The sequence below is a fragment of the Amblyomma mixtum genome, chromosome 10, assembly GCF_055824585.1.
Source record: "Amblyomma mixtum isolate Tamu chromosome 10, ASM5582458v1, whole genome shotgun sequence".
NCBI lineage: Eukaryota > Metazoa > Arthropoda > Arachnida > Ixodida > Ixodidae > Amblyomma > Amblyomma mixtum.
In genome coordinates this window covers 158,989,617-159,007,270 of record NC_143021.1, presented here as the reverse complement: position 1 = coordinate 159,007,270, position 17,654 = coordinate 158,989,617, and the positions used below count along the sequence as shown (strand labels likewise).

Sequence of the window (17,654 nt, the reverse complement as noted above, 5' to 3'; positions counted from 1 at the left end):
TATTGATTCCGGGTTTCTAGATCTTACCAGTACTCACCTGTGGGGCAGAAACTTGGAGGCTAACAAAGAGGGTTGAGCTTAAGTTAAGGAGAACGCAGCGAGCTATGGAAAGAAAAATGATGGGTGTAGTAACGTTAAGATATCGGAAGAGGGTGGAGTGAGTGAGGGAACAAAAGCGGGTTAACGACATCCTAGTCGAAATCAAGAGGAAGAAGTGGGCTTGGGCAGGGCATGTAATGCGAAGGCAAGATAACTGCTGGTCCTTAAGGGTAACGGAGTGGATTCCAAGAGAAGGCAAACGTAGCAGGGCACAGCGGAAAGTTAGGTGGGCGTATGAGATTAAGAAGTTTGCGGGGATACAGTGGCCACAACTGGGGAAGGACAGGGTTAATTGGAGAGACATGGGAGAGGCCTTTGCCCTGCAGTGGGCGTAGTCAGGTTGATGATGATGATGGTTTCTTGCAAACACGCTTCAGTGGGCGTTTTTGCCACTTAGTGTCTGCTCTGGAAAGTACATTGAACTCACTGAACTAAAAATGTTTGCACTTCTCCCAACAGACAGTGCACACTACCAGTGAATATGGGAGCATTTTACTGAGGATGTGCATGTGTTTGGCCAGCAAATAATGTGCGGCTGCAAGAATGACAGCGATAACAGCCTACGCTGTGCTTTGATCAATAGCTGGACATTCAAGCAGTAACCAGAGCAATGATTATGGGAAGAAAATCAGTTACAGTCTGAATAAAAGAAGTGATTATACTGTAAAGTTGGCGAGGGTGAACTTTAACTGGATGTAACCGGGCAAATGAGCTAGATTGGTCAAGCAGTCGTGCACAGATGCGATGTTGACCTCTGTCCAAGGAAGAACAATAGTTGTCCACATGGTTTTCATCAAGAATACAGGCCAGCGAGGTGTTCTGAAGTTGCTCTATTTGTGCCATATATGCCCAGTGTTGTAGCATGCCAATTTCCTTAAATAGAGTACATATTAGTAAAAATGTATAAACTTAGGTTTGGTTTCGCTTATGGAGGTTTAGCGTCACAAAGCGTCCCGGGCTATGAGGGCCGCCATAGTGAGGGTCTCCGGAAATTTTGACCATCTTAGTTTTTCAACATGGATGCATTACCTGATGCTGATCCTTTCATGATTGAGGCTTTATGTGGTTAAGCACAATTTACATGATGCAGCTGATACAGCTGAAGTATGAACTGTAGCCACACAAGCCAGAAAAATTTTTCTCAATCTCGCGATTCGATTATGAGACTGCGTTTCAGAAGCACCTGTCTTCAGTTTTTACAGTGACAGCTTATACAGGGGACTTCCACCGGTGTAATTTGCAACGGAAAAACCTTAACATTGTATTACTGTCCACTGACCAGAACACTGCACGTGTGCAAAGGGATGGAACAGAAAATGAATGCTCTCAGCATTCTGCCTGCAAACACACTCCACGACGTGAGTCTCAAGTCCATGCCGACACATTTTTTGCACCATAAAGCACTTGTAAAAACTCGCCTGTCATACCTAGGGGTGTATTTAAAGGGGCTTTGAAACACCTTCTGAGGAGAGTACATAAACTCACTCAATCATTTCGTTCTCTCGTCATGAACACTTGAGCCACATAATACACTTCTACGGGCAGCAGAGAACCCGCAGTCAAGAGCAAAAGTTGGTGAGTCCTTTCCGGCAAATTTTTTGTGCTCGCGCCCTCCTCTGTCACACGCTCCTGCATAATTCTGTTTAGAGATGGCTGTCCCCTTCCCCATGGCGGTGTGACCGGCAGAAAAGCGCCAACTTAAGAGCATGCAAAAAGTGACAAGAAGAGAGGGAAATATGTGAAGGTGCTGAAATTCTAACTTCGACTGCAGATAACACAGCTTATACAAAACACAATAAAAAATTCTTGCTGGAGGATATTCGGGAAGCGGCTTTCTTTAACATCTCAGAAATGCCACACCTTTACTAAGAGCCCTTTCTAAAGCCCCCTTAAGGAGGGGGCTATGGGAGAGGTCCCCCCTCCCCCAACCTCCTCAAGTGAGAAATTTTGCATAGAAAAATCATGCTTTAAGAGGGTTAACTGCTTAGCTAGTTGGTTTTCAGACATAATAAATGATTTTTAGCGCAGCGTGTTGTCGTCTTTCTTGTGTTGGGTCCCCGTTGCGCTAAAAATAATTTATTATGTCTGAAAATCATGCTGAAGCCCATTTTTCAAGAAAGAACATCGAAGAAATACATGGTACAAATGGACCGCCACCTTCAAGAACGATCCACCCCTGGTCGTGCATCATCCGAGCATTAATCATTTGTGAAACGGCTGGCACTGATCACTCGTGCCCTTGGGATAAGCAGCTGAAATTTTTCCATTTTAGCAGAGGCTGCGCTCAGGCGGAGTAGTTTTGTAACTGTGGCTGCTTGTGTACCTTGCACCGGTTGTGCAAAACAGCAATGCGCATGGCGTTGAAAAATCAGCAGTTCGGCAGATTCATGCAGTAACCTCACCACCTCCAATTCCAAATGTCGTCATGCACCTGTCAGCTCAGCTTGTTCTGACTCTCTTCTTTTTCTAATACTAATGAGCACAGGGTCAGGGTACAAATGTGAGTTAATATGCTGAAAGTGAGAAAGAAGAATGGGCAGGGCATGTGTATATAATGCCACGTATACAGCAGGGGGCGGCACGTTGAGTTGGTGGATGAGGCTCGCAAGTTGCACTGAAATTGAATGTATTGACTCTGCAGAATGCAAAAGCTGCGGAGAGTATAGGAGGTATTCACATGACGTCATCCGCAAGGGGCGCTAGCGGCCGGCGCGGCATTCGCCATGTTGGTGGTCGCGCGCGCGGCCGCCGCAGCCAGCCGCAGCGTTTGAATAGCTGGTGATGGGTGAAATGTGAGTGTATTTCGCGTCTCGCCGCACGTAATTTCTGTCCGACCCGTGCCGCCGCGTGACTGAGTGAATATTCCGTGAACTGTGCGAAGCAGAAAAGAGCGGGCACGCTCAGAAGGTTCTACTTTGTGAAAAGGTCGACCCCCCGTAGGAATGCGGAGGCACCGGCATGGTGTGCGACGTATACAAGACTGCTGCCGCGCGTTGAATTCACCGGTATCGAGGCCCACCTTGTGCACGGCTTAAGTTTGCTGGAAGGCCAAGGAATTAAAGGATATAAACCTATGAGAGGGTGCATTTACTTGACAAGCGGGTGAGTCCAAGAGCCGTGCTGTGGGTGCCGACGTCCGCGGTGCCGACGGCCGAAGTGCCGTTTTTGAAGAGGTGAGCAATTCGAAGGGTCTGTTCACTTAGCTGTAGCTTAACTTGTCATCTCTACCTGCTGAAAGTGACGTGTTACAACTGAATCTAGCGGAATGGCTGCACACTGCGTTGCTGCGAAAACGGTCTTGTGCATACGAAGCAGCGCTACGTAGCTACAATCAAAACTGCAAAACATTCTCGCTGTGTCTGCCGTTTGTGCTGCGAGCGCATGGCAGTATTTGTTTGGCCGTTCTGTCGGGTAAATAAGGCAGCTATGACGCTTTGCCTTTCTGCTGAAAGACCGTACGTCTGAGAAGCGTCAGCAGTTCGCGGACTACAGCTAGGCGCTTGAATTATCAATTTCTGCGGTGGCAGTTCTGGAATTCCGGTAATTAATCGTGCTCTTTATCCACGATGTGCCCTGCATGACTAGCTGACAGTTATCAACTGATATTAAAAGCTGCAAGTCGTGTACGTTCTTGCGTGCAGCGCAGCCAGCCAGTTTTGCTGCCGAGTTGAGGCAGCTCGGTTATATCACGGCGCAGAATTCTGCTGCAAACTTCATGCACAATACGCGCTCCACAAAGATAAGTGGTCGCTGACGTATTCAACAACGTAAAAATATGTTACGGATCACTAACAGTTCAGGCCGGGTACCTCACGGCGCACCGTGACCCTGCGCGAGCTGGCCTGAAACGACCGCAAACATGGCGCGCCTGCCGCGACGACGCTCGCGCCGTCTGGTAGCGCGGCCTCAGTGAATACCTCCTATACGCTAACCTTAACCACATCATGTGGGCCTGCAGTAAGAGCCCTTTCAGCGGAATAATCACAGAGGAGCAGTGGGAGACCGGGCTGCGCAGCTCGGACCTGTGGCAACAAAAGTTGCTCACAGAGAGAGCTGACCAGGTCGCCGAGATCCAAGAGATCAAGGCCACCAGGCGACAGTAGCCCTGGCCACCTGCGCCAGAAGGGAGCCATCCTCTTCAAAGACTCCATAAATAAAGTTTATTCTCTCTCTGAATGTATTGAACGCAGTTTATATGCTGTGGTCATATATTAACGGACGAAGAAACGTTACGCCAAAAAAGAAAAAGAAATGGTGCAATGACACAACAACACCAGCTCAAGGTTAGCTGATGCTTGTCTGACAATTTTTGGGAATGTGCATGGTACCGATTATACCGACTGTTGCGTAAATCAGAGAAAATCGAAAAAAAATTCTCTCGGCCTAACCGCACGTTTGTTCGGGCTCAAATTTTGCACAGAGGTTGCATTTGGCGGTCAGTTTTTTTTGATACCACATTTAGGTGGGGTACTTGCCTGATTCGGTCAGAATTATTTGGAAATCCTCATTGTCTGCGGCGACGGAAAACCAGAACAGAAAGACTTCGCAGCGCTGGTAACCGTGGCGCCATCTCGCATTCACCGGAAAAACGAGCCCTCTACTGGCGTGGCCGCCGCGATCTGCTCCGGCGGCGCGCCGTTGCAAAAGCGCGCTTCGATCGCGGAGGCCACGCTACTGGGGAGGGCGGCGTAGGAGGACTTGGACTCGCATCAAAGTCACGGCCATGGCCTTCTCTTGATCGCTGTACGACCGCATTTTCGGTGATGTCTCGCGCTGCTTCGCAGAAGACAGCGCCAAGCAAAAATGATTTGCTCACCAATTTAGGACAGCTGGGTTTCTCCGGTTGGCACGAGATGGCGCTACAGGTACCACTGCTGAGAAGCCTTTCGGTTTTGGTTCCCCGTCCTGCCCCGTCGCCGCAGACGACGGGGGTTTCCAAATAATTCTGACCGAATCAGGCAAGTACCCCACTTAAATGTGTTATAAAACAAAACTGACCGCCAAATGCAACCTCTGTGCGAAATTTCAGCCCAAAACAACATGCGGTTAGGCCGAGATAATTTTTTTTCGATTTTCTCTTATTTACGCAACACGCGATAGAAAAGTCGCTGCTGCAGAAAATAAGCTTTCTGACAGGACAAACCGCGCAGACCGCACAGCGCAGACCGAAATGAGCAAGTGGGCTACATTTAGAAGTACAATTCACTTTTATGTAGCGAGTTGTAGTGAGCAGGCCTCGAGTTGTTTCACCATAACCCAAGTGAAATTCAACTGAAGTGACGTAGCACCGACAGACAATTAACTGATTGTAAATTACATTTTGAGTATGCATGATTGTGCCAGAGGCGCTAATGAATGTTAACAGTAGCGGCAATGCAGTAGGGCCCAAACTGCGACCCAAACGAAGTGCCAAATGGTATCCCGCCTGACAGACCGCCAGCGCCTCGGGGACCGACCATAGCCTTTCAAATCGCGCGCCAGCTACTGTATCGGTACGTTTCAGATCACGTGTGAAAAAGTCTTGCATTTTGGGTGTCAAACGAAATCCATCCGAAAACTACATAAAACTAAAATTAACTTTGAATATCAGTTTAAAGTTTTAATTTTGACAAAACAGATATTTTTAAACGATAAGCTTCAGCCAGTTTCAGTAATAAACGAGACTAGCCTCCCTAGTGGGCGCAACGAGCGCAGCACTCATCATGGCGCCGTGCTTGAAGTACGCGAAATATGCGATGGAATACGTGATGATGTCTGTGCGGACGTAAACTTTCGATTTTTCCGCACTTAATAGGTAATCTAATAGGTGCGCCTTGTGGTGCGGCAAGCAGGGAATGTGCAATGGCTCAAGCTGGTTCTCTGTTTCCGGCGTATGCTGCCGCGACAGCGGCTGCCACGGAGTGCGACGACCGGCCGACGCTGTTCCCAAGTTCATCCACCCAAACGCAGGAGGCAGCAGCAGAGAAATCGGAAACTTCGAATAGTTAGTTTCACTGCTCTCTTCGCTTCTTTTCTCTAGCACTTGACCAAGTGCCCAGTTTCAGGTGATGACAAATTGGTGACATTGGTTGACAATTTGGTGACATTAATTTGGTGTCGAACGAACCGAAAACGAGCCATACAAGAGCCGCTGAGCTCGCGTGTTGCACTTTTGCTACTTAACATCGCATTTTATATGCTGGTTGTTAAACTGAAACTCTGACATTACAACCGGGTCTTTTCTGCCTTCTGTTGTGAAGCGACTTTCGCGGAGTTTGTGGAGGCTTTGCCTTGAGTCTCTTATGAGCTTGTAGGGAATAGTGTCTGGCGGTGGCGCTAGAATGCTGCCTGAAGAAGTCGAGATTGGCGTGGTGCCCTCAGGGTGTTTAAGACATCACCTGCGCAAAGGCACGCAGAAAAGGAAATGTGTGGAGTCGACGCATATGCGACGCGAAACGAAGCGCCATCCATTCTGTGGACTGGGGGCGCATTATTTAGCGTCAGTACCAAGCGTGCGCTTCCGCGATCCACGGTCGGAGATGAAGTCGAACAATTGCAGCGTCATAGTGAGGGAGTTTCCACGTCGCAGGAAAGGCGACTTGCAGGTTTTAAGGCAAAAGCCTTTAATGCCTCATACTGTCGTGACCAAGACGCGTTAGCAAATGTGTCCGCGTTTCGGATATGGCCATATGCGAATCAATAGCCAATCGATACTCAATCGGGTGTAATCGAAAGAAATCGGAACATGATATAAAGAGATTTCATGATTATATCATTGTACTAAATGACTAATTGGTAATTAGTAGTAGTTAAGTGGCATGTGGGACTGTGCACTGCGCCTGCACTTTAACTAACACTAATTAATCAGCGTACTATATAGTTAAGGTCACGTTAACTACACTAACCGTACATTAACTAGTATCACGAAATGTGCAAGTCATGCTTAACTATCATTTATAGTTAGATGTTTAATATACATTGTGTCAAACATTCTAGAGAGTTCCTTCACTTGATAGGTGTGTGACAGGGTATGATGGATGGCATTACAACAATAATAAAGACCAATTAGCCTTTCTAGTTGGACCACATAAATAAGTAAAACCGAGTAGGGAATTGGTCAAGCTGGGGAATCGAACCACGGTCTCTAGAGTGCGAGACGAGTACGCTAACCACTCCGCCATGCCAGCTCGATGGTTTGGAATGAACAAAGGTGCATTCACTCCCATCTTCCTCCCTTCCCTTACCGCGAGGTTCAGGTATCCACTGAGATACGCAAGAGAGATATATATTTCCTTTCCTCAAAAACCAATTTACCGTCGAGCAAGGCGCAGAGCTGAATGGGCAGTGATTTTCTGTGGACTCCCTGGCAGCGTTGCAAGACGCTGTCACGTTCCACTCTTAGAGGCGAAACTTAACATCTTAACCATGCATCAGTGACACAAGCAGCAACACTGCGCTTAAGGCTTTTGCCTCACTGAACTTAAGATCAACAAAGTGCCCCCCTGAATTTTTGTAACTGTCTTTTGTCGCACAGTGCTGTGTTGCGGTAATGTGCTCTGTTGGGAACTGCATTATCGGTTTATGGAGTTAACTCTCAAATGCGTACCGTGCTGAGCAGAGCCTGGGGCTGCTATTTCCGTTCCCGGGGCTTGGTTTTTGTGTGCAGTGAGGGCTTCTCTAGAAGCGGTCTGTATTTGCAACTGAATGTTGCACGATGTGAATCCACATGCCATCTGGAACATACCTTCAACATTGTGTACAAACATGCTCAGTTTGTTTGCTGTGTGCCCCTTAGAATTGTTGCCAAAGAAGTGCTTACTTAGTTGGTCTTTCATCATCGTTGCAGGAATCTTGACTAGCTCAAAGGACACCGAGGACAGGACACACGCTAGGCTCTCATGTGGCATTTTATCACAGCACTGGACTCTTTATACATACATTTTCTCATGCTGTTGGTGCCACTTACAAGCTGCAGTTGTATCACAAGATAACAGTAAAAAGCAACAGAAATGAAATGTTACTTGTCACTATTATATGGCATGAACACAGGGATAAACAACCTAACGATGGAACTGAAGCTATTTCCTTCAGAATTATTGTTTTTTACATGTGTGCGAAGAATGACGTTCTCTTGGGTTGTGGGGTGCTGGAGGTTGGCACAGAGCCGAGCAAGGACGCAATACGCTCGTCGGGTTACCATGTGTAGGTACTTGTGTGTAGGGTTTGGAATGAGGTTAGGTGGTAAACTGCACCATCAGTTCTCCCCCTGAATCGACTGCCAACATGTCTTGATGCCTAACTCTTTGAGGCAGTATGCACACACCTGTGTACTACATGGTAGAGCTTTCCTAGCAGTCACTTCCTTGTTCACCTGGCAAATATGGTGCTTTTAATGGGTTGGCATCAGGAGCCTTAGTGTGAGAAAAAAGTGCCCAGCATACAGCGTAATGTTGTGTGTGCTACCTGCCGCAGTTTGTAGGTGGCACAGTAGAGGGAGGGAGATCCCCCTCCCTCGCCAATATAGAGGAGTGGAGGGAAAGACTTGAGGGCGGCTGCTACCAGAAGAACTCGGAGAATGGCTATTGCGGACGGAGGAGTCTCTGACGTGGCGGGAGGAATGCCCAATGTGGGGGTGGTTGCCATCGGAACAACCAAGCAGACAGCGAGCCAATCAACCAATGCCAATCAGCTTTCGCTGATTAATGCGCTAAGCTGGCAACCTTAGCTCTTCAAGTAAGGAGAAAACTTAACGCTAACACATTCTCGTCGCATGATGATAATTAAGCACTCCCATAATTTTTTGTGCTAACCAGCAAATGCAGTGAATACTATTTTTCAAAACAGTGAACTTGCTAGCAGATCCTCCTCCATTTTCGTGTAGATAGATTTGGCCATTGGTAATGATACCAGTATTTTTTTACTGAATATCTAGTATCATGCACATATTTGGAACAAAGCGATACCACAGTTCTTCGGGTGTTTGAGAAAACCTGGTTAGTAGTAAAATGTTTAGGGGAATTCTCCGCAAGTGGAGTTGATTTGTAATAAGGGAGTAATTGCATGTTCGAATCCACCCAAGCACAGCCGTACAGCTGCAATGGAAAGCCATGCAGCCGCCGCGGTGGCTCAGTGGTTATGGTGCTTGGTGCGTTGGTCGAATTTCAATGGAGGCAAAATTCTAGAGGCCCATTTATTGTGCGATGTCAGCGCACGTTAAAGAACCACAGGTGGTCTAAATTATCCGGAGCCCTCCACTACGGCGTCTCTCAGAGCCTGAATCGCTTTGGGAAGTTGAACTTCATAAACCAACCAACCAAAGCTGTACAGCTTCCCTGGAAAATTCAAGAAAAATTCTTCATTTCGGAAGCACTAAAATTTCACGTGCACACTGGGAGCTAGACATGGGCGAGCACTACTTCAAACTGATTTAGTGGAACCTGCGCGCGTTTTATGCGCACCCTCAAGCACTAGAATGAAAGCACAAGCAAGAAACAATTCACAGGTTACTAGGCTGTACAGTCGCGAGCAAAAAATATTAGCACAGATCACTGGCGATTAGAATTCGTATATCTCACCACGCGGCGCTGCGGTACGCAGGCCTACCTAACGGGCCGCTTCCATGTTTGCAGCCTAGGGGGGGACGGCAGGAAGTAAGCTTTATCAAGCGTGCACCGCCCGAGCGTTGAAGTGCCGACCCTACGTGACTGTGCTTGCAGCATTTATTTTGGCTCGGTTATCATGAGCAACGATTGCTTCTTTTTATTACTGTTTTTTTATGTCCGCGATGGTTTGTCAAAAGAAACTTGCGGGAACAATAGATGATAGCGCTGCTTTTAGCCAGTAATTTTGCTGTCTGTGGCAGTCCACTGAACCCCCCTAATACTGTAGAATGGGAACGGCCCGGCACTCTCGTTATCAGCCTCTTCACCATCCGCAGTGCCACGCGTTGTCATTCCGGCACTGTGGTGGTCCGTCGTGTGTGCTAATCTTTTTTACCCGCGACTGTACCAAGAAATGCAAGCTCTTTTCTCGATAATGAGATGGGACAGTGAACTTATGCACTCCCAAGTGATGCAATTTTTTATGCTTCAGTGATTTCTCTTGTCAGTAGATCTCAGGGTCTTCCAGTGATACAGCTGGTATTTAAAAATGGAACACATTTGTGGCGCTTTCTGCAGAAAATATCCACAAAACCGCCGGTGTCACGTTGTTGTGCTCGTGCAGCTGGTTGTTGATAGGACACCCAGTCTGCCCCACATATTATTGACACAAGACAGCGGGAAGCAATAGACAGCGCAATCTGCGCACTCAGCATATGCTGTCAGGTGTTTTACACCGCATTTTTGTGTTTACAGAAGCTTAGGACTTTGGGTGCTTGCGAAGCTTGCTAAGCTTGTGGGGAGCAGTGAACACTGCATCCATGTCTGCTTATTGGCAGTCTTTAGGATGTGAAAGGGTGTGGACATAAGGAATGATAGTCACTTTTTGAAGCGAAAAGCTTCACTACGCTAGTCAACATCGCGCTTCACGTGAGCCGGCGTATGTCGGAGCACAAGTGATGTCACGCACGGCGCAGGCTACTGCGCAAGTGCGCCACCGCTTCTCCTCCTCGCCACCGTTTGACCTTTCGCCGCAGCCGGGTGCAGTGCGCATTTGAAAGGAGGGGTATACAAGGCGCGCTTGCCCATAGAACAGGTGCACGCTGCCGCACTCTATGCGTCATTGTTTGATGTTGGCCGCAAGCGCGTGTTTATCGCGGATCACCGCAGCTTTTCGCTTCGAGATATCCAGGCTTAACCTTAGCTAAGCCCCAGCCAATTTTTTCTTTTCACTGGTTACCTGGGAGGCCTTTACTTCATGAACACAGTGGCACCTGAGAATGCGTTCTGTTACTGAAACCAGAAGCGAAATAAGTTGGCCTGCTTTGCATTAGTGGTTTACTTGCTGGGAGAAAGTTAGTACGATGCAGTGCTGGCACGAGTTTGCTAATGCGTTTTGAAAGCTAAGTGTGACTACAGCTCGCTTTACTCACTCTGAATGAGTGGACCAAAATGCTGAGGGAGGAGTGGAGAAGACACGAGCGCTGTGTCTTTCTTTAGCCCACTCAGACACAGTTTCCTCTTTCACAGTCACAATCATCAGCACTCGTGTCTTGTCGCTTCTTCTCTGTCCTCATCCTGTGTGCGCTGTTCAATCCTGCCAGAAGTGATTGAAGAGTGCCGTTAGGAGAAGCACCACTTGCAGAGGGACAGCATGCAGTTCGATATACTGAACGACGAGAGAAATTGGGCATTGATATATGGCGTGACTTTGCTACCTTTTATGGAGGAGTTTCAAGGAGATAATATTTGTGTTCGATTAGCTAATAATTTGAAATATCCAGGTTTGATAAATCTGACTCAACTGTACTATCGCTAAGGTTCTTGCATGTGTGCATAGCACGTACCATGCCACTGGAGGTGGATGGTTAGAGGTTGCTGAGAGAGAACACAACACGCTGTTCAGAAACAGCAGCTAAAGATCACGACATGAGAGGTGGTATATTTGTTCACATCTGTCAAAAGCTAAAGAACCACAAACGATTACAAGTCCAATCATAACGGCAGCAACACAAGTCAGCCTCTCTCTGGGCACACTGTCTCTTTACCATTGAGATTTGCTGGTGGCTTACTTAGGCTTGCTTTTCACCCTTCTTGCAAAGGTATAGAAGTTTTCTCTAGTGGGCAGACATTTATTATTGAAAAGCTTCTTTGTTTGCTGGAACAGCTGAGTGCAATGGCACTCATTACAATGATTAACCGGGAGGGAAGAACCATTTTCTTAGGAGTTGTAGTGTTCTTTCAGCCACCACGTTTACCAGTTTGGCCGATATATGGTTTCTGATGGATTTGAGTGTATAGATATTGTGAAATTCAGCTGTAATTTCTTCTGGTGTTGTAGTCTTTCTGTGCTGCCTCCATCATGGAGTACCACCATCTCTCCATTGCCATACTATAGTGCACACAGGTACGGGAGAAGAAAATTGAGAGACACTTGAGCTCCACCTTTAACAGTGTGACACGACAGCACTTCTTTTAGCGCACTCAGACACAGTTTCCTCTTTCACAGTCGCAATCCCCATGTGAAAGACCACACGACATACATATAAAGCCCCATTTTAACAAACCTGTACGAACGTGCCGGCGTGATGTAGTGGTAATGTGTTTGACTCACAACCAAAGGGTGAGGGGTTTGATTCCTGTCCAGGGTACGTAGGCGCGGTTACTAGGAATACAGAAGTGGGTCTGCTACGTAGTAGCTTGGGGGGGCAGTGCTTGTAACATGAGCCGTTGTTTGCTTCATGTTTATATGATGGTGAGGAGGAAGACAGTGGCCGACGGCCTTGGCGCTTTGCTCGCAGTTGCTCCGATAACTGAAGACCCGAAACGCTGCAGGTGTGGTCTGAGAGAGCCTCTTGTAATGTAGTAGCCACCTTTTCGACCAGTCCAGATTATTGCAAACAACATTTTTAATGCAATTGCATTAGAACCTTCACATCGGAAAAATCTGGCCGTCCGTCCGTCCATCTGACACCTCAGATGGCAAGTTGCAAAGTGGAGAGAGGGAGTGTGGAAGGGAAGATGTAGAGAGGAGAGGAGGTGGTGGGTGGCAAAGTCACAAGGTGCTCCCCTCTCCACTTGGAGAACTCTGGAAACAAAGGGGTTGACCATTTAGCCTGAGGCCTAACCAACTGGGCGGCCGGCCCCCCGAACCCGGATGCTCCCGCCAAGCCCCCCCTCCTATGCTGAAATCACTAACTCCTACAAGGAGACAAGGCACGTGTACCCGCCTCCCCACCCTGACCCCGACCGAGTACTAGCCACCATGCTTCGTAGACTGCAGACCAATTCCATTCTCAGTCATTCTAAACGCTATCTCATCGCTGACAGTGAAAACGACCCCGTCTGTCCTAATTGCGACCACGGAGTTTTTGCCACTCAGGCACACATCCTCTGGGGATGCGAGGGTAACCCACCCCCGAAAACATTACTGCCAGCTCCCTCCTCGGAGGGTTGGATCCAACTTCTTGCAAGACTAGACTGGAAAACACAACTGGCACTCCTCTCGCAGGCCCAAGACTTTGCCCCTACCGGAAAGGGGGGGAGGGGGGGGGGGGCACACTTGGCCCACCTGCCCTAACTCCCAACCCTCAAGTAGCAAATTAAGTTGTTTCCCTCTCTCTCTTGACCTGCTTGTAACTTATTGGCTCGATGTCAAGAAAGCGGAGGAGGAGGGTACAGTGGCAGCCTGAAGACAGGCTCCGCGATGCGACCCATTAGATATGGCACCAGAGTAGCGCACGCCGTCATTCGTTCGGTGATGACATCATCTGTAAGGTATGCATGCAGTGAGCGCGCAGCAAGGAGTGCAACTTGTGCTGCCACCTGTTAAGAGATTTCGCCAGTGTTGCACACCACCGTCTGGGCAGAAATACCTAAAGATCTGTGCTCAAATTTCACGTTCATCGAGTACCGTAATCATCAGCCAGTTTTTTCGTATCCCAGCCGCGGCGGCCGAATTTCGATGAAGGTGAAATTCTAGAGGCCCGTGTGCTGTGCGATGCGAGTGCACGTTAAAGAACCCCAGGTGGTCGAAATTTCCGGAGCCCTTCACTACGGCGTCCCTCATAGCCTGAGTTGCTTTGGGACATTAAACCCCAATAAACTAAACCAGTTTTTTTTGTGTGGGGATCCCAGTATCTAGAGCACACTGCGATTCACTTCAAAGCAGTGATCACAAAGTCCTTTTCAATGTAGATGACATGAGCTTGAATCAAGGGCAGGAAAAACTTGATCCAATTTTCTTAGCAATAAATGAGTGTTTTGGAATAATTGGGCTTTTTTTTTGGGAGCCAGCGGAATCGATTTCTACAAACTACAGGACTGTGGAGCTCTGTGTGGCTAACAGCGTGAGAACAGAGCCTAGCTGTTTGTACATGATTGCGCACTGTGTGTGTCTTTGTAATTTTTTCCATGTTTGTGTTATAAAGTCTATAGTTTGTTGTAAGCAGCTGTGTGGCTGATGTGCATTTTTTTCCTTTTTCCCCATCAGCTGCGCTTCCTGACTGGCTGTGCAATGCCAGCTATGACCCAGCCCTCCAAGACCTGCTCAGGTGAGTGGCCACCTTGTGCAAAGGGACTCAGCAGGGAGGCACCCCGGCCGGGTGTGCTTTTGTGCAGGGTGCTGGCTGTTTTGAAACTTTAGAGCAATTCATTGTGTGGGCAGTTTGTTTGCGCGTTGTGTTGCGAAGGCAAGATAACTGCTGGTCCTTAAAGGTGCAGTGAAGAGGAATCTGAACTCGTCTTTTTTGCCACGGGAACTCGATCTACACGTTCCCAACATTCTTAGAAACTTCGACTTATTGCCCTGTGTGGCCGACTTCCCTAATTAAATTGAATTAACGTCCGGCTCCCGGCATTTTTTTTTTAATTCCTCACGTACGGTGGGCGGACTTGACCAACGCGTGGAGTGCCTTTCACCCAGTCCTGTGGCGGCTTGCCGCTCTGCCATCGGCGGAGCAATACGTAGTAATCCGTAGTAGCAAATAGTCCGCACGTATTTTTATTTCTGCGGGCTGATTTTGCGGCTATATTATCTGCGAATGAAACTATTTATTCACAGAAACCTAATTTCAGCTTAGTCTTGTGTGTGTTTGCCAGTTCTCCTGGCACATCATCGTCTGGCGAAAACAGCTCGTAAAAAACGGGGCATAGACTAAGAACAACAGACACAATGCCTGTGTCCCGCTTTCTGTAATGCCCAACTTGGGGTGATAAATGGTGGTGACGATTATGAAGGATAACTGAAAGTAGCCCGGCAGCCGGCTGCTACATGACCTCTAGTGAAAACAGCCAGTGAAAACAGGACACAGACACTGATGGTACGAGAGACGCTGTGTCTCCCGTTCTCCTGGCTGTGTCCCGTTTTCGCACGCTGTTTTCACTAGAGGTCATGTAGCAGCCGGCTGCCGGGCTACTTTCAGTTATCCTTCATAATCGTCACCACCATTTATCACCCCCAGTTGGGCATTACATAAGGGGAGGAGGGGGGAGACAGAAAATTTGATAGCCGTCATATGCAACAACAAAAAAAAGGACTAGACGGCATGGAATCATTACGCAGTTTTTTACAAAACCATGTGTAAGATGGAGAATGAGAAAAAAAAATCAAATGGGAGCCATGCATTTTTATGTCTGTATGCGTCTACCCGTCTTTGAAAGAGCCATGTTTTCACGGCATGACCCACACAGGACAGTGTCAGGGCATAGTGGTGGGCAAACTGTAGCTGACTGTGCCTGTGCATTGCAGGCAGCCTCAACAAGAAGACGAAGAAGAAGAAAGGGAAGGCAGCCAGTCGAGATCGTCCGAGTCCAGCGAGGGCAGCTCGGCAGCCGAGGAGAGGCGGATCAGGCACAAAAGGGCCAAGCACAAAGGAGCCGAGCACAGGGAAGTTGAGGATGTGGCACAGCCCTCGCCTGTGGGCAAGAGGTGGGGGTGTTCACCTTTCTTTGAGTTCATGACGTGTGAAAAGGTCACTGACCTGTTTGCACTGCCCTTTAGGTAGAGGGCACGGGTTACTCCATTTAAAGACCGTGATAAACAAGCCAGCAGCAGAGAACACTACCTTCTGTGCTTGAATGAACTAAAGCAGTTATGCTCAAAGTGTATTTGAGCATGTATCCAGTTGGAATAAGGAACTTCATTTCAAATTAAGTAAACACAAAGCATGTCGGGTGCTTTGATGTAAGATGATCAGTGCACTTGCATTAATGCACATTTCAAGAGATTTGAAGACACTGTAGAAGCACATAAACAATGCACATTGAATTTCATTTCTTATTTTAAAAATATTAAGTTACGTTACCTTATCTTACTGTATGCGTAGATGCACCATTTGTTGCATTGAGAGCTTGTGCTTCATCCATTATGTGCCCAACAAAGTATCTGTCATTATCCTGAAACATCAGTTCCGGCTTCCTTGATTTGGTCAGTGACTGCATTTCGTAGTTTCCACTGTGACACCTGGCCAGACTGTGCTTGTGGATTGCTGGTGAAAGCTTGTCATTCTTTCATCGTAGCAGAGTAAGCACTGACCAATTGGTGGTGCGCAGGCGTTTCCGCTTCCTACTGGGCTTTGCTGGCGAGGAGCGCTTCTGTGTGGACCCCAAGCCCGACCGCAGTTTGCTCGCCTTTGAGCAGCTGCCCTTCACGGAGCTGGCCGTCTTCCACCGGGGGTGGCGCTGCGACACCGTGCCGGGGGATGCACGGTGAGCTGCATTCTTTATTCTTCATTCGTGTCATTCTTAAAGGTCCTCACAGGGAGAGCAGAGAATATGTCTACTTAGGGCAGGTAGTGACAGCTCATCCGGATCATGAGAGGGAAATAACTAGAAGAATATTGTGACGGACTAGAAGACGACGAAGCGGGCAGTGGCATGGGCAGGAGCACTCGTGCTAGGCTCGCAGACATTAAATCATATCATCGCCATCGGTCATGCAGTCCTTTCTTCATCGCTTGCTGTCACGTAACATTTGGTGGAGGTGCTGGGTACCTTCTTCATCCCGGTCCCGGAGCTGCTGTACACCGAGGTCTTCTGTGGAGAGCTCACGGCTTCGCACCTCCCAGCGCTTCCCCAGCCTGCCAGGTATGCCCCGACGCCGCCGCTCTTCACCGCCCCACCCCAAGCCCCGACCAGATGACACGACGACACAACAACCGCCGCAACTGCCCTGTGACCCCACTCACCGCCCACATGAGAACCCGCATGAGACGCTAGAAGACCCAAAGAGCTACGACCCCACTGAACCGAGACCGCCGCTACTGACCAGAGAACCCATTGACCACCGACACTCACATGAGAAACAAGTACCCCAGCCCCTGCCGTTGGGTGTGTCCATGGGCCTCGACGTTGACTTCCAGAAACCGGTGGCTCCTCAGTCTTCGTGGACCTGGCTTCACCCGCTCATCATCTCTTTCATCGTGACGGCAAGCCCTTCATCTTCTCTTCTCTGTTCATATGTTCTGCCACGCCCATCGTCACATCCTGCTTGTCATCGTCTGTGGCATTCTTCTAGTTCGCGCGATCGGGACGATCGCTTCGTGGCCCCGAGTCATGTGACGGACTAGAAGACGACGAAGCGGGCACTGGCATAGGCAGGAGCGCTCGTGCTAGGCTCGCAGACATTAAATCATATCATTGCCATCGGTCATGCAGTCCTTTCTTCATCGCTTGCCGTCACGTAACAATATGAATGGGGTGGAGCGCATATGGCAGATTATCTCTCAGATCATGAATGGCAGTTTACCCATATCCCTCAAGAGAAAAGTGTACAACAGCTGTATCTTACCAGTACTCACCTATAGGGCGGAAATGTGGAAGCTAACAAAGAGGGTTCAGCTTAAGTTAAGGGCAACGCAGCGAGCTATGGAAAGAAAAATGATGGGTGTAGTAACGTTAAGAGATTGGAAGCGGGCAGAGTGGGTGAGAGAACAAACGCGGGTTAATGACATCCTAGTTGAAATCAAGAGGAAGAAG

The 17,654-nt window shown here is 48.3% G+C and overlaps 1 protein-coding gene across 1 annotated transcript in view; it reads left to right on the top strand.

Moving 5' to 3' along the window:
- Positions 1-5,775: 5,775 nt before the first annotated feature.
- Positions 5,776-17,654, top strand: part of LOC149327498 (nuclear exosome regulator NRDE2) — a 116,510-nt gene continuing 104,631 nt past the window's right edge. Inside the window, exons 1-4 of the mRNA XM_089563611.1 lie at positions 5,776-6,082; positions 14,170-14,230; positions 15,427-15,606; positions 16,230-16,385. Coding sequence (XP_089419737.1) covers positions 5,941-6,082; positions 14,170-14,230; positions 15,427-15,606; positions 16,230-16,385 — 539 coding nt within the window. The 5' untranslated portion in view covers positions 5,776-5,940. The remainder of the gene's footprint in view (positions 6,083-14,169; positions 14,231-15,426; positions 15,607-16,229; positions 16,386-17,654) is intronic.